Source organism: Osmerus mordax, chromosome 5, assembly GCF_038355195.1.
Source record: "Osmerus mordax isolate fOsmMor3 chromosome 5, fOsmMor3.pri, whole genome shotgun sequence".
NCBI lineage: Eukaryota > Metazoa > Chordata > Actinopteri > Osmeriformes > Osmeridae > Osmerus > Osmerus mordax.
This window is the reverse complement of record NC_090054.1, coordinates 17,025,022-17,049,186: the sequence shown is the minus strand read 5'-3', so window position 1 is coordinate 17,049,186 and position 24,165 is coordinate 17,025,022. Positions and strand designations below refer to the sequence as shown.

The following is a 24,165-nucleotide window of genomic DNA, read 5'->3' as shown; positions in this document are numbered from 1 at the left end:
AGCATGCAATTATTAACAGAGATTGACAAAAGATGAAATAGTTATTTGCTACTAGGCTATAGTTTAAATCAAAAGCATTATGATAGAGCACAATAATATGATTTCTTGCGATGGTGCACAGGCTTATACGCAATCGCCAATGCTAACTACATTACAACAAACCCTTTAAATGATTAATGATTAATTCCATAAATATACGTCTCTTGCGAGATAGGCCGATGTAAAATCGTTTGCAGAACGCCCTCTACCTACGCAGATATGTTCAACGGGCGGAGACATGGGGGGTGTGTCAAGCTAAGCAGTTTAGCTCCACTTCTGCTCAGCTATTGGTTTCCATTCACCGTAAGACTTCCCCTTGCAGACGTATGTTTTGGTTTAAATGACTGGCGGGGCGTGTATTCATGACGGAGTTGCTGTAACAAATCTGTTATTATGGTGTACACCTAATTAAAGAATTCTGCTTTCTCTATTTTGTAAGACAAACAATGATTACAAAAAAGATCCGATCGGAATACATGAAGAAATTCAAGGACCCTAAATGGGAAACCTACTCCAAGTGTTACGAAGAGATGGTTAAATACAGATTAGCGAGGAGACTTCTGGAACATTCGCACAATCCGTTTTTCTGGAACGAAGGGGACAGCGACTCGGAATCCAGTGGCAGCCCCTTTCCTCCTAACAAAAACAAAGTTGAACCTCTAGTTGTGAAAGACCAGTCCTCATCAGAATGTGACCGAAAGGCACCAGAGCACCGGGAGATTCAAAAAACATCTGAACAGAATATCCCTGCATCAGAGGAAGCGCCGCATCCGCGGACAGAGAATGTTCCGCCAGAGACCGCTCCATCCATTGGTATAAGGCAATGTTTTATATAAATGTATTTTTAACACGCAAACATACTAAAGTGCTGTTGTTTTATTGAATCATGTATTAAAAGTTGACGTCTTTCCAGATGGCCAGGCTGTGGACACCAGGAAGGTTGGAGAAACAGAGGAGGAGAGGACAGGTAGAGCTCCAGATGGGCCAAAACTCCCCGAGGAGGAGCCAGCAGAACAGCCCAAAGCCAAACACTCAAAGAGACCCCTCAAGCTTAGAGGTCCACTAAGGCGACTAAAAGAGCCCAATAAGGAGAACACACATCCGTTTGCCCTGTATGGTGGGGGGGATAATCCTACTGATATGGCCAGCAAGAAAACCCACAATGTGCGTACTTCAGCATCTACCAAGGAGGTAAGTCAATAACCAACTCTCAGAATAATTATAGTCTGTTACTCTGTAATTACTGGTTTGAATGTAGTATTTGTCATTCGCTGTTTTAGACGAGCCATCTGTATGTGTGTGTTTGTGTTCAGATCCACGAGTCTGCCTTGCGGGCCAAGACCAGGCGGGAAGTGGAGAGGCAGATGCAGACACAGCAGGCGGACAGACGGAGAGCGCAGTCAGCTGACCTTGAAAAAACTGTCAAGACCCAAATGGCATCAGATTATAATCCCTGGGTAACGGAGTACATGCGTTGCTTCTCCACCAGGTCTCGATAGACACAGACACACAGGTGCACGCACACAAACACACATGCTTACCGGGATTGATCACAAACACCTGCGGGATGACACAGGTTAAATCATCAAAGTGTGCTCCTCCCCACCTTGACTCCTTCTCAAAACCCATTGGAGGGAAAGGTTCCTCACGTCTGGTGGCCATCTGACAAGGAGGAGATGTGAAAGAGCATGAGGAATGAAGGAGAGTCTAGACTGAGGAAGACCCAGAGGATAAATAGATTCTCCCTGGTGGACAAGACCATCCCCTGTCTCTCACAAGATCATTTTCCAGGATTACTAGCACAATTCCATTGTACGCAATAGTGGTTAAACACGGTAGTCTTATTGCTTCTAGATCACCGGATTGATTTGACATTAGAAATGTAACATTTCATTGAAATCATGCACAGTAGGTTACTAGGATAGCTTTCTCACACATCATTATTGTCTTGTACATGTACGCAATCTGAACGAAACAGCTCTCTTTTTTGGCACCTAGATATTGAAAAAAGTGAGGAACAATATGGCTGCACACAAGGTGATGTCTATGTATGTCTGCTTTCAGGACCAAATCTGCTTCCAAAGGTGACCACAATAGCACTTTCCTTTTGAGAAACGTAACTGTACATAGAGAAAGGGATTAGAATAATGTTGACTTGGCCTCAAGGTCCGTTTACTTGACAGTGTTTAGTGTAACTCTTTGTTTTGTGTGGGTATCACTATAATTTTCCAGTATTATTATTTTCAAACAAGCACATCTATTTAAGTCCAGAGGTACCTATCTAGATGCAGTAATGTGAAATTGGATAATAAGCCATTGTTGAAAATGTGTGCAATAGATGCTTCTAGCTTATTCAGTCCACCAGCAGCACCATCTTACTTAGCACGGGCATAGGTATGAGAAGCAATAATAATTCATTCAGAAATTGGAAGAGGTGAGGATTACTCACAGCTTTGCTGTGTCTGTGTAATGGCTCATTGCTCATTGTTTACTAAAGTACATAAATAACAACAAATGTATGTTTTGACAAAAGACACACCTTCAAATTGCCAGACATATAATAGTTAACTTGCAAATATAAGGGTAATTACTATTTTGGTGTTAGACGTTATTTTGTACACACATTTTAATGTCAACATTTTTACACATTTGATTGTCGTCATAGCTGTGAGAAAAAAAAGGGTTTAAGTGTGGATCTTGGGATGGTAGGCTTTGAATAAACCACTTTGGGAATGATTATACTTGTCCTTTCATAAACTTATATTCATCTTGACTGAAACTAACCATCCGCTAGTCACCATTTGCAATATTGGAGCATACATTTATAATACTTTATTTCAAAAAGTGCAGATATACATGTGAGAATAAGTTAAGTTAAAAAATCATGATACATAACAAGGAGAAAATAAACAACAACTGATGAACTGAATAAACACCTAACTGGAACTGGAACGGCAGGTCAGAGGAGCCAGTGCATATCAGGCAGGACCGGTCCGTATCTCACCAGAACACAACAAAACAACATGATAAATGTGATATGTAAATATAACAATCTATAGATTATTTCTTAGTGTATAATTAATAACTCTTGATATTCTTCAGTCCATAATACATGCTTTAAGAGTAAACCATCTGGTCTTTTTACAGGTAATCCTGTACAGATGCAGGATGCAGAAAGTCAAAGAAAGGGCAGCAGTCAGTAAGATATCAGCTGATTGGAGGATTTGGTCCATTTGTGAGGGGGTGTGTTGGATTGTGGATCGTATCAGGCCTGTCGGAGGGGTCCAGGGAGGGGCTCGGCGCTCCAGAGAGGGCATGGCCAGGAGTCTGTGTGGGTCGTCTCTGATAGCGAGGGCCAGAACGGTCCGTAAGGTGGTCAAAGGAAGGTCAGGGAAGAGTTGCTTCAACACCATGAGCTATGTGAACATGAGCAACGCTATGTTCCCAACATCGTCCTCCTGGTCTTCACAAACCTGCCTGGAGGAGGTGAGGGGGAAAGGGGCAGTAGTGAAGACAGGAGTAGTGAGGGGGACAGAGAGAGGGTGTGACAGAGGGACAGGGGTGCAGGAATGGGTGTAAGTATAGGAGAGGGGGCAGGGAGGGGGGCGGTAAAAGGCAATCCAATTCAGTTACATCAAACTGTCAAGATATGATGGAGAGGGTTACAATCGGTCCCTTGAGCGAGAGACCGCACTGTTAGCCTTGTTGGTCTGTCACTTTAGATCAGGTCAAATTGAGAGTGTGAACCTTGGGGAAAGAATGCACTACAGCCTCTGTGTCAATCTGCAACCAGCAGACCAACCCCCGCCCACACCAAATCTATCCATCCAGTTCTACTGACACTGAGCTCACTGTTGCTACTACATTCCAGCCTGGAGACCTCCCTGGTCTCTGCATGCCAGCCCAGCCCAGTCTCAGCCCCTAGCAGCCAAATATGGCCCATTCAGGACCGCAGCAAAGCCCCCCACCCTGCTAGTGGGTGTCTGTTGGTGACTGAATCTCAGACACATCACACACTTGGAACTGGGAGACAGAAATAGCCTGTATCTCATCTCTGGTTCCTCCCTCTTAACGAGGTGACTAAGAACAGACCTTCTTCAGCCTCAGTGCACCACACACCAGACACAGTATTGTGACATACCACTGGAGTTGTATTACTAAGCCATGACTAGGATCTGACCCTAACATAACATTACACCAAGCTTGTGTATGTACAGTATGTGCATGTGTGTTGGTGTGTGTCTGAGGGTCAAAGTGTGTGTGTTTTGGGTTGAAGAGAGGAGTGTGGTTTCACCTCACCTTGGGGGTGCTCCAGGCTGGTTACTGAGCATGCTCACTAACAGCCACACTCCTGGGCTCCCTGTGGCTGAGCCCGGCGTGGGGAGCGGAGCTGGCGCAGGGCCGCGTCCCCGTACTGGATCCCAGAACCCATCCGCTCCGGGTCCAACTCTCCTGGGGGGGAGGGAGGGGGGAGAGAGGGAGAGGACAGGGAGGGAGGGAGGGACAGCATTGGAGACTTACAAACTAGATTGGGATTCCTTAGGGCACAAACGTTCAAATTGTTTTATTGACAAAAGAACGCGGCAAGTGAACACTGTTGGAGGTCAGAGTTCAGGGATTAGAGGTGTACCTGACTCTATCTTGTTGAGGATCTTCCTGGCACACTGGATGAAGGCCTCCTCTACGTTCTCCCCGGTCAGAGCACTGGTCTCCAAAAACATAAGCTCTGCAAACACACACACACACACACACACACACACAGGTGTTGTAAAATGCAAACACAACTAAACACACACAGTGCCACAGCCATGAATTGAAGTTCAGCAGTGACCTCTAGTGGAGATTAGACTGAATTACCTCTACAATAACTGATTATGCCACTATAACTATGGAATACAGACACACATGCAGACGCAGATACTCCTTCTCCTACACAGTCAGCCGCAGCATACCGTTCTCTTGGGCGAACCGAGAAGCCTCCAGAAAGGTGACCTCCCTCTCAGCATCCAGGTCCTTCTTGTTTCCACACAGAATGATGACAATGTTTTGACTGGCCAGCATTCTGGCATCTGTCAGCCAGTTGGTAAGTGCATTATAGGTCTCCCGACTGAGACAGAAACATAAAAGGGAGGGAGCAGGGAGGATGGGGTGGAAAAAAAGGGAGAGTGTGTGAGAGAGAGTCAGTTATTACTACTAAGATTAGGTGTAGCTCAGTGGTTAGAGCAGATGATGAGTCGCAGGTTCAAATTCCCCCCTGTACTGTATGTCAGCTAAATGAACACATTGTTATGAAGTGAACACATAGTATAATCTGACCTGGTGATGTCATAGACGAGCAAGGCTCCAGCTGCTCCTCGATAGTAGCTCCTGGTCACAGATCTACAAACAACAACCAAATTAACAAAGCAAATACTTGACCAATTGCAAATAATAAGTCGATGATTAACAGAATTTTGCACTTGTAGACTCTGCAGCAGATACATTGTATGTTTCTTGCTCTTTTAGTATGATGTTTAGGGATAAAGGAAAAAGGTTAACAAGATGTACATTTTATATAAAGCAGAGCTTATCTATGTGTATTTGCCTATGTTATCTAACCAGCAAGTTGGCTAATGGGCTAGTCCTAGGCTACACCAGCTGGAGAGCTGGCCATAAATCACACTGAAGGATGCTCTGGCAAGGAGGATGCTCCTAAAAGGATGTCTTGTTATGCAATTTATTGTCCATGACTGTGTAATTGAATTAGTTGTATTTTTCAGTCTAGTAAAATGTAACAAGAGGGGTTATAGTGGGCTACAGTACAGCCAGTGGTATAGTGGGGCGTTGTTAGTGTACGTACAGTAGGTATCCGACTCACTACCATACATTTTTTCATAGTCGTGCTGCATACTCACTTTTTTTTTTAGCTTTACAGTATACTCACTTATCATCCCTTAACATAGAATGTGCACACAGGCCGATCATCAGTTAAGTGTTTTTATTGGATGTAGTTAATACTACTAAGGACAAGGGTGCAAAATCGTACTCCGAGGGCTTCTCCAGGCACCACTGTACCACTGAGTAGGCTACTGCCATGTACCTGAACCTCTCCTGTCCAGCAGTGTCCCAGATCTGGAGTTTGACGAACTTGTTGACTACGCTGATGATCTTGGAGCCAAACTCCACTCCAATGGTATGGTTAGAATCATCTTTGACTGGAAATGATCAAAATGAAATAACGGTTTAAAGCTGTTATGAATTATTTATAATCTTCCAAATAAACACAAAGTACTTGAGCGTTCACTTATTCACTGTATGTGCACACTTACATCTCTTTTCAATGAACTGGTGAAGCAGACAGGATTTTCCAGTTCCCGCATTACCGATTACAAGGAATTTAAACAGGAAATCTGAGTAAAGAAAAAATATATTACACAGATGGCACGCCATCCTGATCCAACAGGGCAGCCAATATGGAAATAAACCGTAGCTCTTTGGCAATTACTAATGGTATTTACAAATACATCTGAAATAGCCATTGCTATGATGATGATTTTCTAATGCTGCCATATTAATTTGACTTTTTAGATCACAAGAGATTTGCTATCAAGCAAGCGCGTTACATCACCTTCCAAACAGAACAATTTGCTTTAAAGGCGGTGTAACAGATTTTCCCACGCCTTGATAGCAGTTCATACATTGAATGGAATATACATTCCATATGAGATTTATGTTTGTCGCTCAAAATTTGATTAAAATACAGTATGCGCAGTGAGCGAGTGAACACAAGCTACTGCCTGCACTGATGTGATGCCCTGCGATGATGAGTAAACATCTTAGCCACCTAGCTAGTTGTAGGTAGCATAGACTACTTCTATCACCAGACATTGGGATGTCTTCAATACACCGACATTGTGACGGCGAGCTGTCAATATGAGTGGACCAGTCATGGTATCCTACCGTATGTTTCTGACATGGCCAATCCGGTGTTTTGATAGCAACAACTGGTCCTCTTGCTATTTTTCGAGGGTCAAGAAAGGAAAAATTCCTAATACAATCCTAGCGGACTTTCCTATACACTTCCCGTTGGTGTTTTTCAAAATAAAAGCCACTCGATAAGACACAATGACTCACCACAAGGTGACAGTATTGTATCGTGTTTAACACCACAATGCACCAGTCAATTACGATCATTGATGTGTCGTGTCGTTATTCTCAAATGACAAACATACATGTCTGTATGTTTATGTACGCTAGGAAGAGATTATATGTTTCTAATCACACCCTTGTTTAAGTTTGAGTCAACACATTTTGTTTTCCAACTTCCCTTCATTCTTTTTGTCTTTCTATAACCTACACTTTGAACTGCTTCTACAATGATTCCATAGTTCAGCCTATTGTAAACAGAACACCCTCACTAGCAAGCATGCTGTCTCCAGATGGACAGGACATGTTTATAGTCTCAGTTACATAATGCCCGAGGATGTATGGCAGGCAGGTTTATCATGAGTTATTTAGTCAGACATCCTGTTGAGCTGGACTGTTGGATGTAAACGTTTAGGACATCTGTATGACATTACAACGAGATGTGTCTGCCTCCTTGATTTATACTCTGTAGCTTAATATTGACAGAAACAACAAAAGGTAGTCAAAATATTGTCACAATTACAAGTCTTTGTCACAAAATGATAACGCCCATTTTGGTACAGCTCTGAGGTGTAGGAATGCATTAAACATGTTACCAGTGTGCTAAAGATAATAAATTCATTGTCATTACTTTTTGCACATATCACTTGAAAGGTTGTCCAAATGAAATCAGAGGAGAAAACAGTTTACTCACTAAGCTCTCTAACACATCTGCTCTGGACTCTTGGTAGTAATTTATGAGGCCCTCCATTCCATCCCTTTGTAAGCTGGTCCGCAACTATGGAACCAGAGCTGGTCCCTGAGGACCAATGGTATCACTGGAACACAATAGCAACCAGGAAGAGAGGAAATGAACTGTCCTTGGAATCTAAAAATGTCATCACACCATCCCAGCCAGGATGTCTCTGACATGGGAGGGCTTTGTGTCTTTGTAGTTTAGTTGTTAGAGAGTTGTGTGTGTCGGTAAGTGTGTGTGTTCATGAGTACTTGCATGCAGATATGTAAATGTATGGTGTGTGTGTGTATATGTGCGTACGTGCATGTTTGTGTGCAAGTGAAAGGCAGGTCAACTGGAGTCGAGAGGACTAAGATAAAAGTCTGGACTAACTGAGATCCCATTAGTGTATGGGTGGGGACAATGACTAAGTTGTTTGTAATATTTATTTTTGGTCCACATTTATAAATAGGTTCCATAAATAAATCTATTCAAAGCCACCCAACAGGAAAAATGAGAAGGATGTAGTGAATACAGCAATTTGCCTTGATGTTGACTGAACTGTATACACATTTAAATGAACTAATATCAGTTTATATATCTGTCATACAGTATATTGTCTTCCATGTATCTATTGAGTAAATTATGTAATGACATAAGAGCTGTCATAACACACTTGGATGGTGAACGACTAGTCTGGGGTCTGTGTAGAAGAGAGTTATAACATGGACACAGCTTGCACATAAACAAATACACCAATGGACTTTGTCCATCAAACATTCAGCTCTCATCAAGAGCAGGCCACAAGGAACAAGACAGTCATTGACACCCTATCACTGACAACAGTACAAGGACGCGACAGAGAGTAATTGTACGGGTTGTGTAGTGGTAAAACAGGCTGGTCTGTGGTCACTTCGGCATTTGTGTCTCATTATCAAGAGGCAGGTTGGGAAAAGACTAGCAGATCTTAAATCTGTCTACATGAACCAGTTGAGGAAGCATTTCATCAATGCCAACTAGATAAGTCCATGGTCACTGGACACTGCTGAACAGACCCTGCTTGTTACCCCAGCTAGACCTTGAGGCTCCTGGCTGTACATTAACAATACTGGCTCTCAGTGGAGCTGTTTGTCTGCCGATACGACCAACCCTGATGGGTGAAACTGGCCTGGAGGGTTTTCCAGTTCTAGAAACATACATACACACACAATCACATGCACAGTAACACACAAGCCAGGTGTAGGTGTAGTGGAGTTTATACATATCACTTTGGGTACCATTATAATTTATATATTTCCTGTCTTGGGGAACCACTTGTTTGGCTGCTGTGGATCTGAGGTTCAGCACTCAATTCCACCGTGTCACCATAGTCCCCCAGTTCACCCTGAGCCTTCAGAGCAGCACCAAGTGGCCCTGCTGAAAGGTGGCCTTGTGCAGGTTCCAGGCCAGCGACGCTGACTGTGAGTGGGTATTAAACTTGACTGATGGCTGGGGAACCACAGGAGCCCAACTAGCTGGAATTATTTGCTGCTTGCCCGCCTGCCTGCAAAGACAGAACCCTCATATGGCACAAACACACACGCACACTGGAGGTATTCACTAGCAAACTTGGCCTTGCCCTGCATGTAGTTCATTCTAGACTAGTCAGTAGTTTAGACAAACTGTTTCAAATTTCCAAATTTCTTCCAAATGTTTTCCTATTCAGTCCAACTGTTTGGTGAAACAAAAACTATACTTGTCCAAGTCAGTCGAGATCAGTCTTCCAGGCAGTGTCTGGAGGTTCTAATAAGAGCTTTTAAGCCTGGATGTTGAGTGTCACAGTTGTTTGTGATCCTTACAGTCACTGGGCCTGGCCTGCACTATCAGCCTGGTATTTTTAGACCATGAAAGATGCATGATATTTTCATTATGTAATAGAAATTAGCACATGGGGTGGATGAGGGAGAGAGTGGGGTTAGATGGCACATTTGTAGCTCAGACATCCACTTGAGCAGAAAAAGTGTACAGTGCAGTTTTAGACCTCATGCATGTCCGCAGAGCTGTGCTGGAGCTGAGTTGCATTAATATAGAGAGATACAGATAAAGTGTGTGTGTGTATGGGAGTGAAAGAGGGTGGGGGGAATTAGCAAACAAACAAACAAACAGACAACTCTCCAATTGCAGACGGAGAGAGAGAGAGAGAGAGAGAGAGAGAGAGAGAGAGAGAGAGAGAGAGAGAGAGAGAGAGAGAGAGAGAGAGAGAGAGAGAGAGAACAGGAGGCTGAATGGCTTCTTTCAGGCAAGGATGCCTACGCAGTCCTTCATGGTACACAGAGTTCAGCATTGTTCCTCCCACATCAATACTGGGGAGGGACAGAGGGTCTGGGGGTGGGAGAGGGAGGAGGATTGGGAAATGCGGGCTGGGGGGACAAGGCTGTGTTGGAGGTGTGTGGAAGGGAGTCTGGGGGAGGCGTCAGTGGAGGAGGACAGGAGGCCAGGGGAGCAGGAGGGTTGAGGTATTCAGACAGACGAGGCTGTGTTTGATCACGGCAGCCGAGACTAGACTCACACAAACACACACAAAACACTCACAGGACAGGAAACTCTCTGACATGGTTAATCCTGAGTTATCAGGAAACGGGAAGTTGTCATGTCAGCTGTTTTGGTTTCAGGTTGCTACTCTCTGTTTGGAGATAGGAGTGTGTTCAGTTTCTGTGTGTCATGATGATGGGTGCAAGGCCTTAACAGAGATCCGTTGACGTTTCCTCAATAACAGGAATGACTACTGCCCTCCCCCTTTTCAACCCTCCTCTGAATCTCTGAATGCCTACATCCTCCAAATTTATCTTATCCTGTCCATAAAAAGCCCCATCAGGACAATGGAATTTCAGGAAAAGCACTCCCTGAAAACTAGACGTGGACCGTATAGTTTCCTGTAAAGATACTCCTTGTTGGACAGAGCGGCTAAAGAATGAGTCAGCAATCACCATGGTAGGAAAAATACAAAAGGACTGCTCTATGCATGCAAACCTCGACCAAAACAATTCAACCACTTAAGACCTGTTTTCGACACCCAATATTAAAACGGAAGATTCTGGAGTAAACACAGCCGCCATTGATGTGGCCAGGGGGAGGAATAGCAGCAGTTTGAGTCATTCCATCAGCTGATTCAAATGAACAATCCTGCCAGTGTTGTTTACTGGATCAATAAGTCTTTATATGAGATTATTTCTCCCAGAGGAATACACACACAAGCACACACACACGCACACATACACATGCGCTCACGTCTGCACACACACGCAGACAACACACTCCCATAGGAAACACCTGCCTTGACTGTTAGGGAGTTTTCCATCTACAGATGAGCAGATGGTTTTGCGGCTAGTTTCCAAATCAAGGGAGTATTTTTACTGTAAAGTTTTACTGTAATAACCAGACAGTAGATGCAAAATCTGGTTTCTTGGACAACGGAGCTCCTACAGCTCCTACAAGCTATGAAGGCTCCGAGATGTGTGACATTTAGAACATGTTCATTCAACCTTCAGTCAGTAGCAGTCATGGTGGGGTGTTCTCTCACACCAACCAGGGGGACTGTCAACATTTGCGCGAGTGTGGGTGGGGTATGGGATAAAGCAGATAAGATATGTGGAAATATAAACATCTGTTGTACGTGGCATGCTTGGTCCATTACGTCATGTTCTGAACTTTGTCTCTGTGTCCCCCACCCCTCTCCCTCCCTCCCTCCCTCCCTCCCTCCCTCCCTCCCTCCCTCCCTCCCTCCCTCCCTCCCTCCCTCCCTCCCTCCCTCCCTCCCTCCCTCCCTCCCTCCCTCCCTCCCTCCCTCCCTCCCTCCCTCCGAGCACAGAGGTAGGACAGAGACAGGAACATCTTCATATAACAAACCAAGAGTTGTGTTACATATTATGCAGTTCATTATACAGGCAGAACCTGATACATGTAAACATATACTTATTGCCTTACATCTATCCAGTTTGGGTTTATGTGTTATATCTGGTTCCACTCCAGTTGATATCTTATGACGACATATCAAAGTCCAGTGGTATGTGTTCAAATTGCTTTTAACCAGCAGCTGTAGTCTAGGACACTGTTACAATAATTTATTACTTTCACCTCTAGAATATGACAGGATAGATTCTCTCCTCAGGATGTGATTACAGGACTGTGTGACCTGATCTGTTCACAAAGCCCATGGAGCTGTGGGCTACTGATTTGTCCATGTGCTGGACCTGTGGAGGATTCCTCCATTTCACGCTCCAAGTGTCACCATTGCTTCACTGGGTGAAGGCGGATGGTTATGGCACTTCAGGGCAGCTGTAGCTAGCTAGCTGGTTTTTGTGATAACAGATATCCACTCACGGGTTGTGTGTGTGTGTGTGTGTGTGTGAGTGAGTGTAACTCTGCTCAGTTTGATAGGTTTGCATGTTGTCAAAACATCCCCCTTTGGCCCACAGACCAACCCTTGCACAACTTCTCAACAGAATATAAGCACAGATGTCTGTCTAAACACATCAAGCAGATTAGATTCAGCTGTAGATGGTTTTAATAAACCACAAATTTGGTTTCCAATCTTTCATACATTTCATAATGGGGAAGCCAAGGGGCATTAAGGGGAGGAGAAGGCCCTCACAAATGCAAACACTAGGGCAGAGCTAGAGATAGGTCTTATCACTGATGTATGTGAGTGTGTGTGTCTTTGTTCTATCAAAGCTATGTGACAGAGCAGCTTTCTGCTTCTTCCTGTCAGCGCTCCTCTGCCAGGACCGACCACCAGAGAGGGAGTCGACGCTACTGCTGTTGCAGGGGCACCATGCTCCAGTACCGCAGGACTCCTCACTTATCACCTCTACTCTCTTGTCTTTCTAAAGCCTCAAGCTCCTCCAGCACCGATGGAGCCCATGGAGAGAAGACAAGGCCCTGAAAAGGGTTCCGAAGCTGCTTCTCATTTTCTCAACGTACCATTTGAATTATGTTTTAAAGGCCTCTGCACTGAGGAATTAATTATTATTGTGGTGGACCATAAATTAACTGTCATGCTATGAATGTCAAATTGTGTTTTTTTTTTGTTCTTGTTGAAGTTTGATGTGTGCTGTTTTGAAGACAGTGAGGCAGCACACTAGGAGGTCAGAGACTCAAAGCAGAAAGTAGATTTGATTTGGCCTCTCTCCTAACAGCCAAGTCTGCCTTCACATTTGTGTCAGCTCACAAAGTTTGAAAACAAGACAAAAGTTCTGGCCAGCTGCCATGAGCCTGACTGGGCCGGTGGGAACAAGGGGTAAGGAGGGGGGTAGCGTGTGTGTTTGTGTGTGTGTCTGTAAATGTGTGTTTATGTGTGTGTGTGTGTGTGTGTGTGGGAGACCGGCTGGTTACATCTGGTTTCTAGGCCACGACTTAATAAACCCCCTCAGAGGGAGTCTGTTCTCTCCCCTACCTCTCTCAATATCAGGTTCTAATCCTCCCCTCCCAGCGTTGCTGCATGTCTACACAAAGCTCACTCTACCAGTCCACTGCTCTCTCTCTGAGACGTGCAAATTGGCCCACAGAAACCCTAGAAAGAGTGTTGTTCCTAAAACGTGTCAAATGGGACACTCAACTGGAAACACACTAAACATTGCACCTATGTTAAATAAATAAATTCTCTGCTATCATCTCCATACACAAGATCCCCCACAGTTTAACTGGAGTAAGGATGTGTGTGTGTGTTATTCGTGTCAGACAGGGACACGAAGGGCTCAGGAGGTAAACAGATCTTTCTACAGAGGGATACGTTGCTCAATAAAAGATTCAATCATTATGGTGCTCTCAGCTGGGCACAATTATTTGTTCCTTTTGAAGATTTGATTGTTGTTTTGTTAAACTCAACTTCCTGGAAGGAGCCCAAATGAGTGCACATCAGTTTCACTCTTTCTCTCTATGCTCTCTCTCTCTCTCTCTCTCTCTCTCTCTCTCTCTCTCTCTCTCTCTCTCTCTCTCTCTCTCTCTCTCTCTACTCTCTCTCTCTACACTTCTCTTTCTTTCCTTCTTCCTTTTAAAACTTTGTCTCTATCTCACTCCCCCTCTTTCTGCAGGTACACAACACAATATATTGAGTTTTGTGGAATTTAGTAATATATGATGTCATTGATTTGACATGCTACAGAGAGCTATGATGTCACATGTCTCACACATCTTACTAACCTACCGCAGTCTGAACTGTAGGATTTGACTAACATATAATGACGAAAATTAGATTAGGTCTTTCAAAAGGCAGACGGTGCATTTACCACAGTACAGTAATTCTTAACACATTTCAACCCAGATGTGGGGGCCTCTTCCAAAGCAAAACATCCTGATGAGGTTGAACACCTGTACTGTTTGATCTACTCTGAAGTCTACCAGACTCCTCCTGGTCCTCCGAGACAAGAGCAGAGACTGTAAGCAGACATGAATGACTGATCTGCTCATGCCCTATCTGTTTGCTTGTCTGCTTGTCTGTATATTGACCTGTCTGTCTGTCTTTCTGTCTGTCCCATTTTCTGTTTGTCTCTTCACTGTGTCTGTCATGGTTACAAGTGGAGACTCTGAGCAGCCTGGACCCAATTATACTGCTGCTGGAGGATGGAGAGACATGACTCAGAGCCAGGAGTCTTCTAGAAGGTCCACAGCCGGTATGACTGCTGGGCCAGCTCCCTTGACCCCATTCATTCAACACACACACACACACACACACACACACACACACACACACACACACACACACACACACACACACACACACACACACACACACACACACACACACACACACAAACACACAAACCCACACAATCACACAGAGAAAGCCAAGTGCTCTAGGTCTCTCACTGATTGCAATAAAAATCTGTTATATAAGTCACTTGACTGGGAAAGTGTTACTTCACCCCTCTAAATGACATCTGTTGGCCTTTCAGCTGTGCTCCATTACAGACAATGTCACATGTTCACACACACACTTGTTGTATTGGGTTGGATTAATATTTGGTGGTGAGTAAAATGCTCTGATTTCTTTTTTGCCCATCAAACTTCAGTTATGTAGATAACAGTTGTCCCCTATGTTGCATAACTGTGTGTGACTGGGCTGTGACTTACACCCTGTTGATGCATTTTAGTGCCATTGTGTGTGTGTTTGTGGAACGTTGTCAAGTCTGCCACGTTGTCAAGTCTGGCTCATTGTATGTGGCAGAATGTAGATAGCAGCCAGGCCTAGGGAGGACTGCAAGGGTGTTTGAATGTGGTGGAGAGGTCATGTAGATGACCTATCTGCCTAGTCATCCTGCTCTGTTTGGGGAAATTATGTACTGAGGGGGGTTATTAAAAGTAACACTTGGAGCACAAAGACACACACACATGTGCGGACACGTGTAGTGAGACGCACACACTCAACCTGTTTGTGGTTTTACCAACTGCTATTAAACACTCCACCAGATCCCGTAACTAGCACCGTCTCAACGTAAACAAACTCCTCTTGTGGCCCACAATGTTTTGGCCGAGTGTTGAACCACACACACATACTGCAATAACTCCCCATTTGGATCCACTTGGATCATGTGCCGATTTTATTAGGTGTCTTGTTAGCTCTTGTGTAGCCTCTCACCAATGTGGCCTGATACTGGGCTGAAGAAAAATACTGTATGGACATAAACACAAACTGCATATGGTGGTGAGAAAGATATGGTTTTGATATATGGTGAGATATGTGTTTGTCCTGAATTCCCCCTGTAAAGTAAACATGTATATATATGCAGTGTTGAAAGTAGGGCAAAGTGGGTTCTGGGAGAAGGGGGCCTGTTGGTTGCCTCTTTCTGTCAGCACATGAAGAAACAAGTGGATCATCATTTCCTGCCAGTGACAAGCTGGGCAGCCATCCAGACAAACGTAACTTCTTGTCCAGCAGCCTTAGTGTCCCAGCCAGAGCCTCTGAGAAACAACAGCTTTTCTGTCTCAGCCAGCCTCTCCTCGGCCCTCCCTGCTCCTCACTGCCCGTCCTCTACGCTGGTGGGTAAATCGACAGAGAAAACAGAAAAACATCTATGATCCAGCCCTCATGTCATTTTATCCATCTCTCCATCGCTTCCCTCCTACATCAGGCGACTTACGTAACTATTTCAGCAGTTGAGGGGAGATGTGTTTGGGCATCTGTGGTTAGTGTTCTCATCATGTTATCTTTGCCGTCTTGTCTTTTTGTCTCTGATCTCAGAGCAATGGATGTGCCGGCCTCTAAGCTGTGCTCGAACACGACCAAAAAAGAACACAAAGGCACGCATGCACCCACACACATCTATTTCACGCCCTTCCTCTCACTCAGATCAGATCGATGTAACTGTTGAAAAGATCACGGAAAGTGACCTATAACTGTTATAGTGGTTTACAGAGGCATTAGTTGGCTGACAGAAGGGCGCGCACTGTTTGGTTGTCTGGTAATTAGAATGGCACAAAGGCCAATCAAGACTAATTTTTAAAGACTGGAAAGACATTACAAAGTTATTTTATACCAAATTATATGATCCATAGAACTACCCCAGTTTAATGTTTCCTTGTTTGTATACCAAGGCCATAGCCATGGACTGAACATTGGGGGGGACGAATTACATTTTTTATGATAATTTCGGACAGCATGCGTGGTTGCCTGTCGTAGCGTAGGAGACATTTATATATTTTTTTTATATCAATATATTGGGGGGGACATTTTGACAAGATTTGAATATTGGGGGGGATGTGTCCCCCCCAAAATATATTATGATTACGGCCTTGTTGTATACAATCAAGAAAATACCTCAATAACTATCTTATCACTTTAAGATACAGGAAAAAAAATAAACTTAACAACACCAAATAGAAGATGTATCCCAAATAGTCTTTATTTACAAAAGTATCAAACGGCAGACAGACAGACAGCTGTTTTGCTCTGATCTGACAGCAGTTAAGGTGTTCATGCAGCCCTGAAAAGACCACTAACCCCCATGGGTGGAAACCACCACAATGGGAATTATCAGAAACTTTGTGGAATCCACTCGGCGGTGTCAAAATGCTACTGGAATGAGATGCATGTATGAGTGAAGTGAGCCTTAATAAACACTCGGATATTGGATATCAAAGACACTAAAAAGTGATCTGAAGACACTGAACGTTTACAGTTGCCTTTCCCTAGACACGGCAAACCACTGGCTGAAAGCCGTTTGCTCCCTTCAGTCAACATCACTGTGTGTGCTTCTTCCTGGTCCCTCATTTCACATCCTATCTTCCATCTTTCCTCTTTTACAATCTCACTTTCTCATTTCATTCAAAAGGAACTGCTTCCTAACAAGAAGGCCAAAATGAATATTGTGGCGATGATGGAACTATTTAATGTACAACATACCTCCATCGGTGTCTATTCGTTGTCTGTTCCACTGTTGACGCTCAGCTTAACTGAGTGTCTGGTTGATAGTGACAGTTCAAGGAATAGCCTACCCCAGTAAAACCTTCCGTCTGACTCTCATCATAAATCACCTTCAGAGTTCCCTCACATGTCCACAGGTCCAATAAGGTGCTAACTGCATCTCTGAGCCCAGGGTTTGAATTTCACTTGCTACCGCAGGAGCTCTGGTTACCAGGCCTGACAGACAACTTCATCAAAACAGATGGCCCTTATGATTCCAAATTCAAACGGCTTTGTCACCTCTACACCTGGTTTTATAAATTAACCGGCTTTGGCCTACCAGACCAGGGTGTTGTGTTACAGAAACAAAGATCACAGGCGGTCCATACGGTCTGTTTATCGCTGTGATTCAAACCCTACAGTAAGCACACATTTCTGTCTCACTTTTCAAGATGACAGTCAAACTTGCATTGGGAGCCTAGGGAAAATAGGCTACATGTTATGCCTCAGCAACTGCTATCCTGAGAATCTACTTCCAACTAACCTTATTCACAAAAACAGTACTCCTCCTGGTCATGGGACTCAGAATGGAGATGGTGGAGTAACACTAACAATAAAGTTGATTGTTGGCTCTTGTGGATGGGTAGGGACATATGACTCCATGTTCATTCTGAAATATACATTTGTACACAGAAAAACAATAGATACCAGTAAATATACATATAATTCATGCATCACAGTAAGGACTTACATACATGATTTCATTGAAGTGTTACATTGGTGACCTTGGTATCATTTTCTGAGAGAAAAATCATCACTTATTCCTAAATTAAATGTTTTGCATTATATTTTAGAAGTGAGATGCAACCAAAAAGAGTATTAGTCCCACTTGAACGGTTAAAATGAAAAAAATATATATGCATGGATTATTTATATACAACTGTTTAACTGATGATACTCTACATTATTCGTCTTTCATCATGAGAATGGCATTTTTGCTCTCTGATGACAGGATGGATGGAAACACTACTGACAGTCAATCAGGTGCAGGACTACACATGGGCGACAAGCCCAATAGAAGCTCTGAAATGCTGTCATGGCAATGTTTGTTTACATCCCCAGAGTAAGTCCTATAGTTGGCCAGCAAAATTGGTGACCCCTGGCACACAGCCACTGACCCTGAACTCTGACCCTAGGTGAGCCAGGATAAATCCCCTGTGACCAAGGCCTGATGTTAACACCAGTCTAACAGCTAACCTCTATCTCTGTGACTGTGTCTCTGTGTTACTGAGTAGCTACAGATGGCTGACAGATAGGCAGACAAGAGTGTGTAATGTTCAGAAATATACGCCAGCCAACCAGACTAGGCTAGATCAGGCCAAGCTAGAACACCCAACCAGGCTAGTCTAGACTAGGACACACAGCAGTACTTTCTCCACCAGGACTTGGACAGTTTCTTCATCTTGTCTGGAGTCCTCTGTTTGTGCCGCTGGGGATGCTGGGAGTCTGAGTTCTGTATGCTGGCCACGATGGCTGCGTCAAAAACCTCCTTTAGGTTTTTCTGGGTAAGAGAAGAACACTCCATGTAGCACAAAGCGTGCATCTCCTCCGCACAGCGCCGGGCCTCCACGGGGTCCACAGGCTTCTCGCGGTAACGCGCCAGCTCGATCAGAACCTTCACATCCTCCCGCAGGTCCGACTGTGTGCCCACCAGGACCACGGGCGCCCGCGGGCAGTGCCGGCGGATCTCTGGAACCCACTTCTCTGCCACGTTTTGGAAGGAGGCGGGGCTAACCACGCTGAAGCACAGCATGAAGATGTCAGCATTGTTGTAGCAAAGGGGGCGGAGCTTATCAAACTCATCCTGTGGGGACAGGTCAAAGAAAAGAGACAGATGAGACAACGAGGAAGAGAGGGACGAGCTCTTTCAGAGGATAAGGACAATCCAAAGGCTATATATGCTGACTGACACTGCAATGTTATGTAATGCAGCCTAACAATGGCAGTCCAGTGCAGTATTTATCGCACATCCCCTCCATGTGAAGCCAGCGATATAAATTGACAATTGATCAATGTATACATGCACAAAATATATACATGCTACTCAGAGTTTTATGTATGGCTGGAATTCATTTGCCAGATGTAGGCCTGACCAATACTGGAAAGCATAATACAGTATATGACCAATGACAGCAGACTAAGGTCAGAGAATAAGTGCCCTTCCTATTACACAACTCAGAACTATGTGTAATAATTGGTAAGTTGAGCTGAAACTTAGTGCTCCTGATAGGTTCCTATAAGTAGCTGGCAGGCAACGTTACAGGGATTTACCTCTGTAAGCACATAACCTCTGGACCACCGACTGACGCCAATACGGCTGCTTATCTCCCCTGACAACGTGTGTTCAGTCCTTTCATCTGCCTGCGTTACGCAAAGGCAGTGATTGTGGGGTAATCGGAAACACATCTACTTGCACTGTGATTTTCACCGAAAAGGAGATAACACTGGCATTCCACTGAGATGTGAGTTGTTTATTGACAAAGTGTGCACGTCCCGTCTCTCTCCTCACCCCTCTCTCCTCACCCCTCTCTCGTTCTTTCATCTGGTCCTGTGATACACCCAGCTTGAGTGTTTACGCACTGTTTCCTGACTGAAACGTTAACTGTGTGATATCCTCCTCAGAGGAGCACAGGGTTCTTGGTTATTCTGCATACAATCATGAGGAAGGTGATCTATTCCCTTCTGGCTGGTTGGCTGAACTCAGCCCGAGTCCTCAACCCACTGTCCTGCCTCCCACCTCCAATTCCTAGCCCAGGAACTGACTGTCACCATTAACCTCAGGACACAATGCCATTTAGTCACCAATAGCCTGTTCCTGCCCCAGACTGAAACACTGGTCAATATCCAGACTCTTCCTCCTGCTTCCTGTTCCAGCTTCCTTGGCTCTGCTTTATATAGTCTTTCCTATCTTCCCCAGACTCTCCCTTCTAATATTCCAGCCTGTTTAGCTCTCGTCTTTCTGATCTCTGCTCTCTTTTCTCCAGCCTCCACTTTTCTGGCAGCTCACTCGTGTCCTTCAGACTGCTCTGCTTCCCACATGATCAGCCCAACAGTTAGCAGCCGACTGAGCTCAACAAGTTATGCTCTTTCTAGCTTGTGTTTCCACTGACCAGACCCAGCTGGGCATCAGCTTAAAGCTATGTTTCCTCTCTAGTCTCAAAGACATGAATCACCATGATAAGGTTTACCATCCGAGGGTAACCCTCCCTCAGACTTGACAGTCAGCTCCAGTGACAGAGAGAAAAACCAGCTATAGGTAACCTCCTTTCATGTGCATTCTCACGGCTGGACATAAACACTGCTGGTACTCATCAACCTAGTCAGCTGTACTCCCAAGACCTCTGACCTGCAGGGCATGGAGATGGTGGGGGTGTGGGTGCATAGGAATGAACCCCAAGTGGAGCTATGTTAAGCTTATGAGCTGGTATCATCTCCATGAAGTAAGCGTTTTAAGCTGTAGTAAGATGAACTACTTAAATTTGCAGCATGGTAAAGGCAAGAGTTCTGGTGGCTTATTATTGATTCTTTACAGACCTGTCCAGCTGTGTCACATAGCTGTAGCTTCACCGGCTTGCCGTCAACTGCAACCACAGCTGGAAAATAAAGACATATTACATACATACATTGGAATGAAGTATTATAGTCCATATTCACATTTAAAATTGTAGTATTATTATACATTATATATTTGTTGTAATGCCACCATATGGTGTTTTTCGTTACACTGTAAAATCAGACTATAGAGAAACACAATTTGAAGTTACCTGAAAAGTTGTCAAAAGCAGTTGGGACATATTCTGTTGGATATCCATTTGTTGTGTAGCTGACTATCAGGCTTGTCTTCCCTACAGCCCCGTCTCCAACGAGCACACACTTTACTTTGCGCTCTCCTGTCCCAGTTCGATACTTTGACGAATCCCTGCTCCTGAACCTTCGCGGGGGGACCGGAGGAACCGACGGAACCGACACTGAAACAGGTTTGTATTCACCCTCTCCCTGGGGAGGCATCGCCGTGCGGTCTTACCTATATGTCGAGAGACGAGTCAATGTAAGCTTCGCCAACCCATTAGTTTCCTAACTCTGCCATCAACAGAACTTTCACAAGTGTATCTCGAAGTAAACTTCTCTCTGGTTTTCATGGTAGGTCCCATGGTTAAAAAGTTTAAAGCCGATGCAGTCGTCTTGACGTCAAAACATACCGTTTTAAGTAACACATCATTCAAACGATATATCCAAAGTGAGCATTAGTCAAATACAACGTCCCATATGTAGGACAGCCTACAAGACTGACTTGAGTGCTTTGGGTATTTTCCGTAGACACATCCAGAACACACTCCCTCTACTACAGCTCCCTCGTGTGGACTGAGGAAAGGGACAATGACATCACTGGTTCACAGGCTTGGCCCTTGGGCAAATGAAAACCGGTGTTTCGGAGAATCACCTTCCTTTCGCGTTAGCGAAATCATGACGTTTTCTCTTGTTGCTTGGTTGAGCTGAATGTGATTTATATGATCGCGTGTGTTAACTTATAGTATACTACTTTCCATGAGCATAAGGTACATTTCTTGTTGTTGGATAGTTGCACTCAAATAATGGCTTTAAAGTATATTAAGTAAAGCAATATCATCATATCTAATTTATCATGATATGTTGTAATCGTTTTATAGAGCTCTTGTCTCTGAATTTCAAAAAATCATTTTAATTCTCACTAATAAGTATCAGAACAATGCTACCACTTGGTGGCCAAAGACTGATTTTCAAAGTGGAAAAATCATGCATTTCAAATGTACCAGTAGATTACAATATTTACATGGCCTATATCCTCCTCATTATGACTTCTATCATCATTTTACAAACGTTTCGGTAATTTAAACTTCATTGGTAGAGCAGCCCACTAGTAACATTAGGCTACATTAAATTGGTTAAAATGGGGATGGTTTTGTCCATTGATGTATGTTTCCTACGGACACATTTAATAGTGGGACAAGAAACGCACGTTGAGCTGAGCTGGTGTGTTTCTTATGATTACTGTCAAGAAGCGTTGAGTTGGAGTGATAAACAGTCTGAAATGGCCAACAATGAAAATCCAATATTGAATAAAGAAACTGTTCTTGGCTTTCTGGAGGAGGCGGAAGCCTGGCAGCTACAGAGTTCCCAATTCCCGAGTAAAGTTGGCGGTAAACCTGCGTGGTTGAGTCAGACGAACCTTCCTAGTCTTCCAGATTCGGCGTGTGATAAATGTCAACTCCCCACAGCTTTTCTGCTGCAGGTGTATGCACCCATCACCGAACAGGATAGAAGTTTCCATCGAACTGTGTTTGTATTTTGCTGCAAGACACCTGACTGCTTCTCGCAAAATGACAGCCGTTGTCTAAAAGGTGAAGTGTGTTTGTTTACACTTACAGGGAAAATAGGCCCTACCTGTTAAATGATAATTTGTTCTGTTTCTCAAAGTTGACATCCCAGTTTCTCTCCTCCAGTCTATAGGAGTCAGCTGCCACGGGGAAATGATTTCTACCCCTTTGATCCCCCAACGGACGAGGCTCCAATCGGGACAGAGCCCGACCCATGTGTACTTGGTTCTGGAGTTAAACTGTGCCGGCTGTGTGGCTGTCCTGGTCAGAAAGCCTGTTCCCGCTGTCATGCTGTGTACTATTGCAGTAAAGAACACCAGACTATAGACTGGAGACACAGCCACAAGAAAGAATGTGTTGGTCAAGGTAAGCAGCAAGACAGAAAAACTAGATTTGGAACAAAATGTATTTTACACTTCCAACTCTTATTTTTTTTTAAATCTTGTTAAAAGCTTAAAAAAATACACTAGGATATGGTGCTATTAAGTGTAACATCTGTATTTTGCAGCGCTGTCCAGTGCTGTGCCATCACCATTCCTGTTCCCCGAGTTTGAACTTGTCACCGAGCCTGAAGAGCTGCCAGTGGAAGAGGACCCAGAGACAGTAAAGGGTGTTCAGAGGGATGTTGACCCCTCCACCTTGGTTGACTGTAAGATCATATCTGACATGTCATTTCTTCTTTCGTCTTCCCCTTCTTGAATCATGAGTTACAGGACGGAGGGTACATAACAAGTGTATTAACCCAACCAATGTAGAAATGGCTGATCGCAAATGTGCAGGGCTTTTCCTCCACAGCCTTGGAGTCAGAGCTTGAAGACATGGCCATGCATGAAACCCAAGATACCAAGGTATTCCAGAAGTTTAAACAACGGATTCAAACTGAGCCACATCAGGTACTAGCACTTTTCAGAGGCACCAATATTAGTGAGGACTTCTAAACACGTGTTGCATGACAAGTTATGGTGTTACAGGTTCTGAGGTACTGCAGGGGTGGTTCTCCTCTATGGCTGTCATCTGAGCATGTTCCTTCAGAAAATGATGTCCCACACTGCCTCTGTGGCTCCAGAAGGGTGTTTGAGTTCCAGGTAATCTGATTCTTTTACTAAACATTCAAATGTAATGGTGTGTAATGACTCAATATCCATGCTGAATTTGATGTCAAGGTTAGCATATTTGTATTATACTGAAGAGGAGTTGTTGCGTGTTCCAACAGGTGATGCCGCAGTTGCTAAACCACCTGAAAGTTGACAGTCCAGAGGCCAGTATAGACTGGGGAACGCTTGCTGTCTATACATGCGAGACCAGCTGTGACCTGGGGAACAAATACAGTCCTGAGTTCATATGGAAACAGGACCTCACTAAAGAAAAGCAAGCAGAGAGCAACTAAGGAATAACAAACATATTCACTAATAACTGTATTGTGTATATACATATTTGCAATGTAATGAATAATAACTGCCAAATTGACTGTAATAAAAATATGTAACAAACTTTCA

General features: G+C 44.1%; 4 protein-coding genes across 4 annotated transcripts; 2 read left to right on the top strand and 2 right to left on the bottom strand.

Moving 5' to 3' along the window:
• The first annotated feature begins 460 nt into the window (after positions 1-460).
• Positions 461-2,776, top strand: ccsapb (centriole, cilia and spindle-associated protein b). Its single transcript, XM_067236006.1, has 3 exons — positions 461-852; positions 953-1,230; positions 1,353-2,776. The coding sequence occupies exons 1-3, from the start codon at positions 486-488 to the stop codon at positions 1,536-1,538; spliced, it is 831 nt and encodes a 276-aa protein (XP_067092107.1). The 5' UTR covers positions 461-485; the 3' UTR covers positions 1,539-2,776.
• rab4a (RAB4a, member RAS oncogene family) lies at positions 2,681-7,081 on the bottom strand. Its single transcript, XM_067236008.1, has 8 exons — positions 6,979-7,081; positions 6,348-6,428; positions 6,119-6,233; positions 5,356-5,418; positions 4,992-5,146; positions 4,670-4,765; positions 4,339-4,491; positions 2,681-3,516 (listed from the first exon to the last, which is right to left on the bottom strand). Exons 1-7 carry the CDS (start codon positions 6,992-6,994, stop codon positions 4,376-4,378), a joined length of 642 nt encoding a protein of 213 aa, XP_067092109.1. The 5' UTR covers positions 6,995-7,081; the 3' UTR covers positions 2,681-3,516; positions 4,339-4,375.
• Positions 7,082-18,532: 11,451 nt separating this feature from the next.
• On the bottom strand, positions 18,533-21,559 carry rhoua (ras homolog family member Ua). Its single transcript, XM_067236043.1, has 3 exons — positions 21,080-21,559; positions 20,850-20,908; positions 18,533-19,119 (listed from the first exon to the last, which is right to left on the bottom strand). The coding sequence occupies exons 1-3, from the start codon at positions 21,321-21,323 to the stop codon at positions 18,667-18,669; spliced, it is 756 nt and encodes a 251-aa protein (XP_067092144.1). The 5' UTR covers positions 21,324-21,559; the 3' UTR covers positions 18,533-18,666.
• Positions 21,560-22,335: 776 nt separating this feature from the next.
• On the top strand, positions 22,336-24,160 carry pdcd2 (programmed cell death 2). Its single transcript, XM_067236487.1, has 6 exons — positions 22,336-22,693; positions 22,796-23,035; positions 23,178-23,318; positions 23,465-23,562; positions 23,641-23,754; positions 23,883-24,160. The coding sequence occupies exons 1-6, from the start codon at positions 22,384-22,386 to the stop codon at positions 24,054-24,056; spliced, it is 1,077 nt and encodes a 358-aa protein (XP_067092588.1). The 5' UTR covers positions 22,336-22,383; the 3' UTR covers positions 24,057-24,160.
• The last annotated feature ends 5 nt before the right edge of the window (positions 24,161-24,165 follow it).

Coding starts and splice junctions, on each gene's coding strand:
- ccsapb (XM_067236006.1), top strand. CDS start 486: ATGATTACAAAAAAGATCCGATCGGAATACATGAAGAAATTCAAGGAC. Junction 853..952: donor AGAGACCGCTCCATCCATTG/GTATAAGGCAAT, acceptor ACGTCTTTCCAG/ATGGCCAGGCTGTGGACACC. Junction 1,231..1,352: donor CTTCAGCATCTACCAAGGAG/GTAAGTCAATAA, acceptor GTTTGTGTTCAG/ATCCACGAGTCTGCCTTGCG.
- rab4a (XM_067236008.1), bottom strand. Junction 6,234..6,347: donor CCAGTTCATTGAAAAGAGAT/GTAAGTGTGCAC, acceptor GATCATTTCCAG/TCAAAGATGATTCTAACCAT. Junction 5,419..6,118: donor GCTGGACAGGAGAGGTTCAG/GTACATGGCAGT, acceptor TGTTGTTTGTAG/ATCTGTGACCAGGAGCTACT.
- rhoua (XM_067236043.1), bottom strand. CDS start 21,323: ATGCCTCCCCAGGGAGAGGGTGAATACAAACCTGTTTCAGTGTCGGTT. Junction 20,909..21,079: donor TGCTTTTGACAACTTTTCAG/GTAACTTCAAAT, acceptor TTTATTTTCCAG/CTGTGGTTGCAGTTGACGGC. Junction 19,120..20,849: donor TATGTGACACAGCTGGACAG/GTCTGTAAAGAA, acceptor CTGTCCCCACAG/GATGAGTTTGATAAGCTCCG.
- pdcd2 (XM_067236487.1), top strand. CDS start 22,384: ATGGCCAACAATGAAAATCCAATATTGAATAAAGAAACTGTTCTTGGC. Junction 22,694..22,795: donor TGACAGCCGTTGTCTAAAAG/GTGAAGTGTGTT, acceptor TCTCTCCTCCAG/TCTATAGGAGTCAGCTGCCA. Junction 23,319..23,464: donor CCCCTCCACCTTGGTTGACT/GTAAGATCATAT, acceptor TTTCCTCCACAG/CCTTGGAGTCAGAGCTTGAA.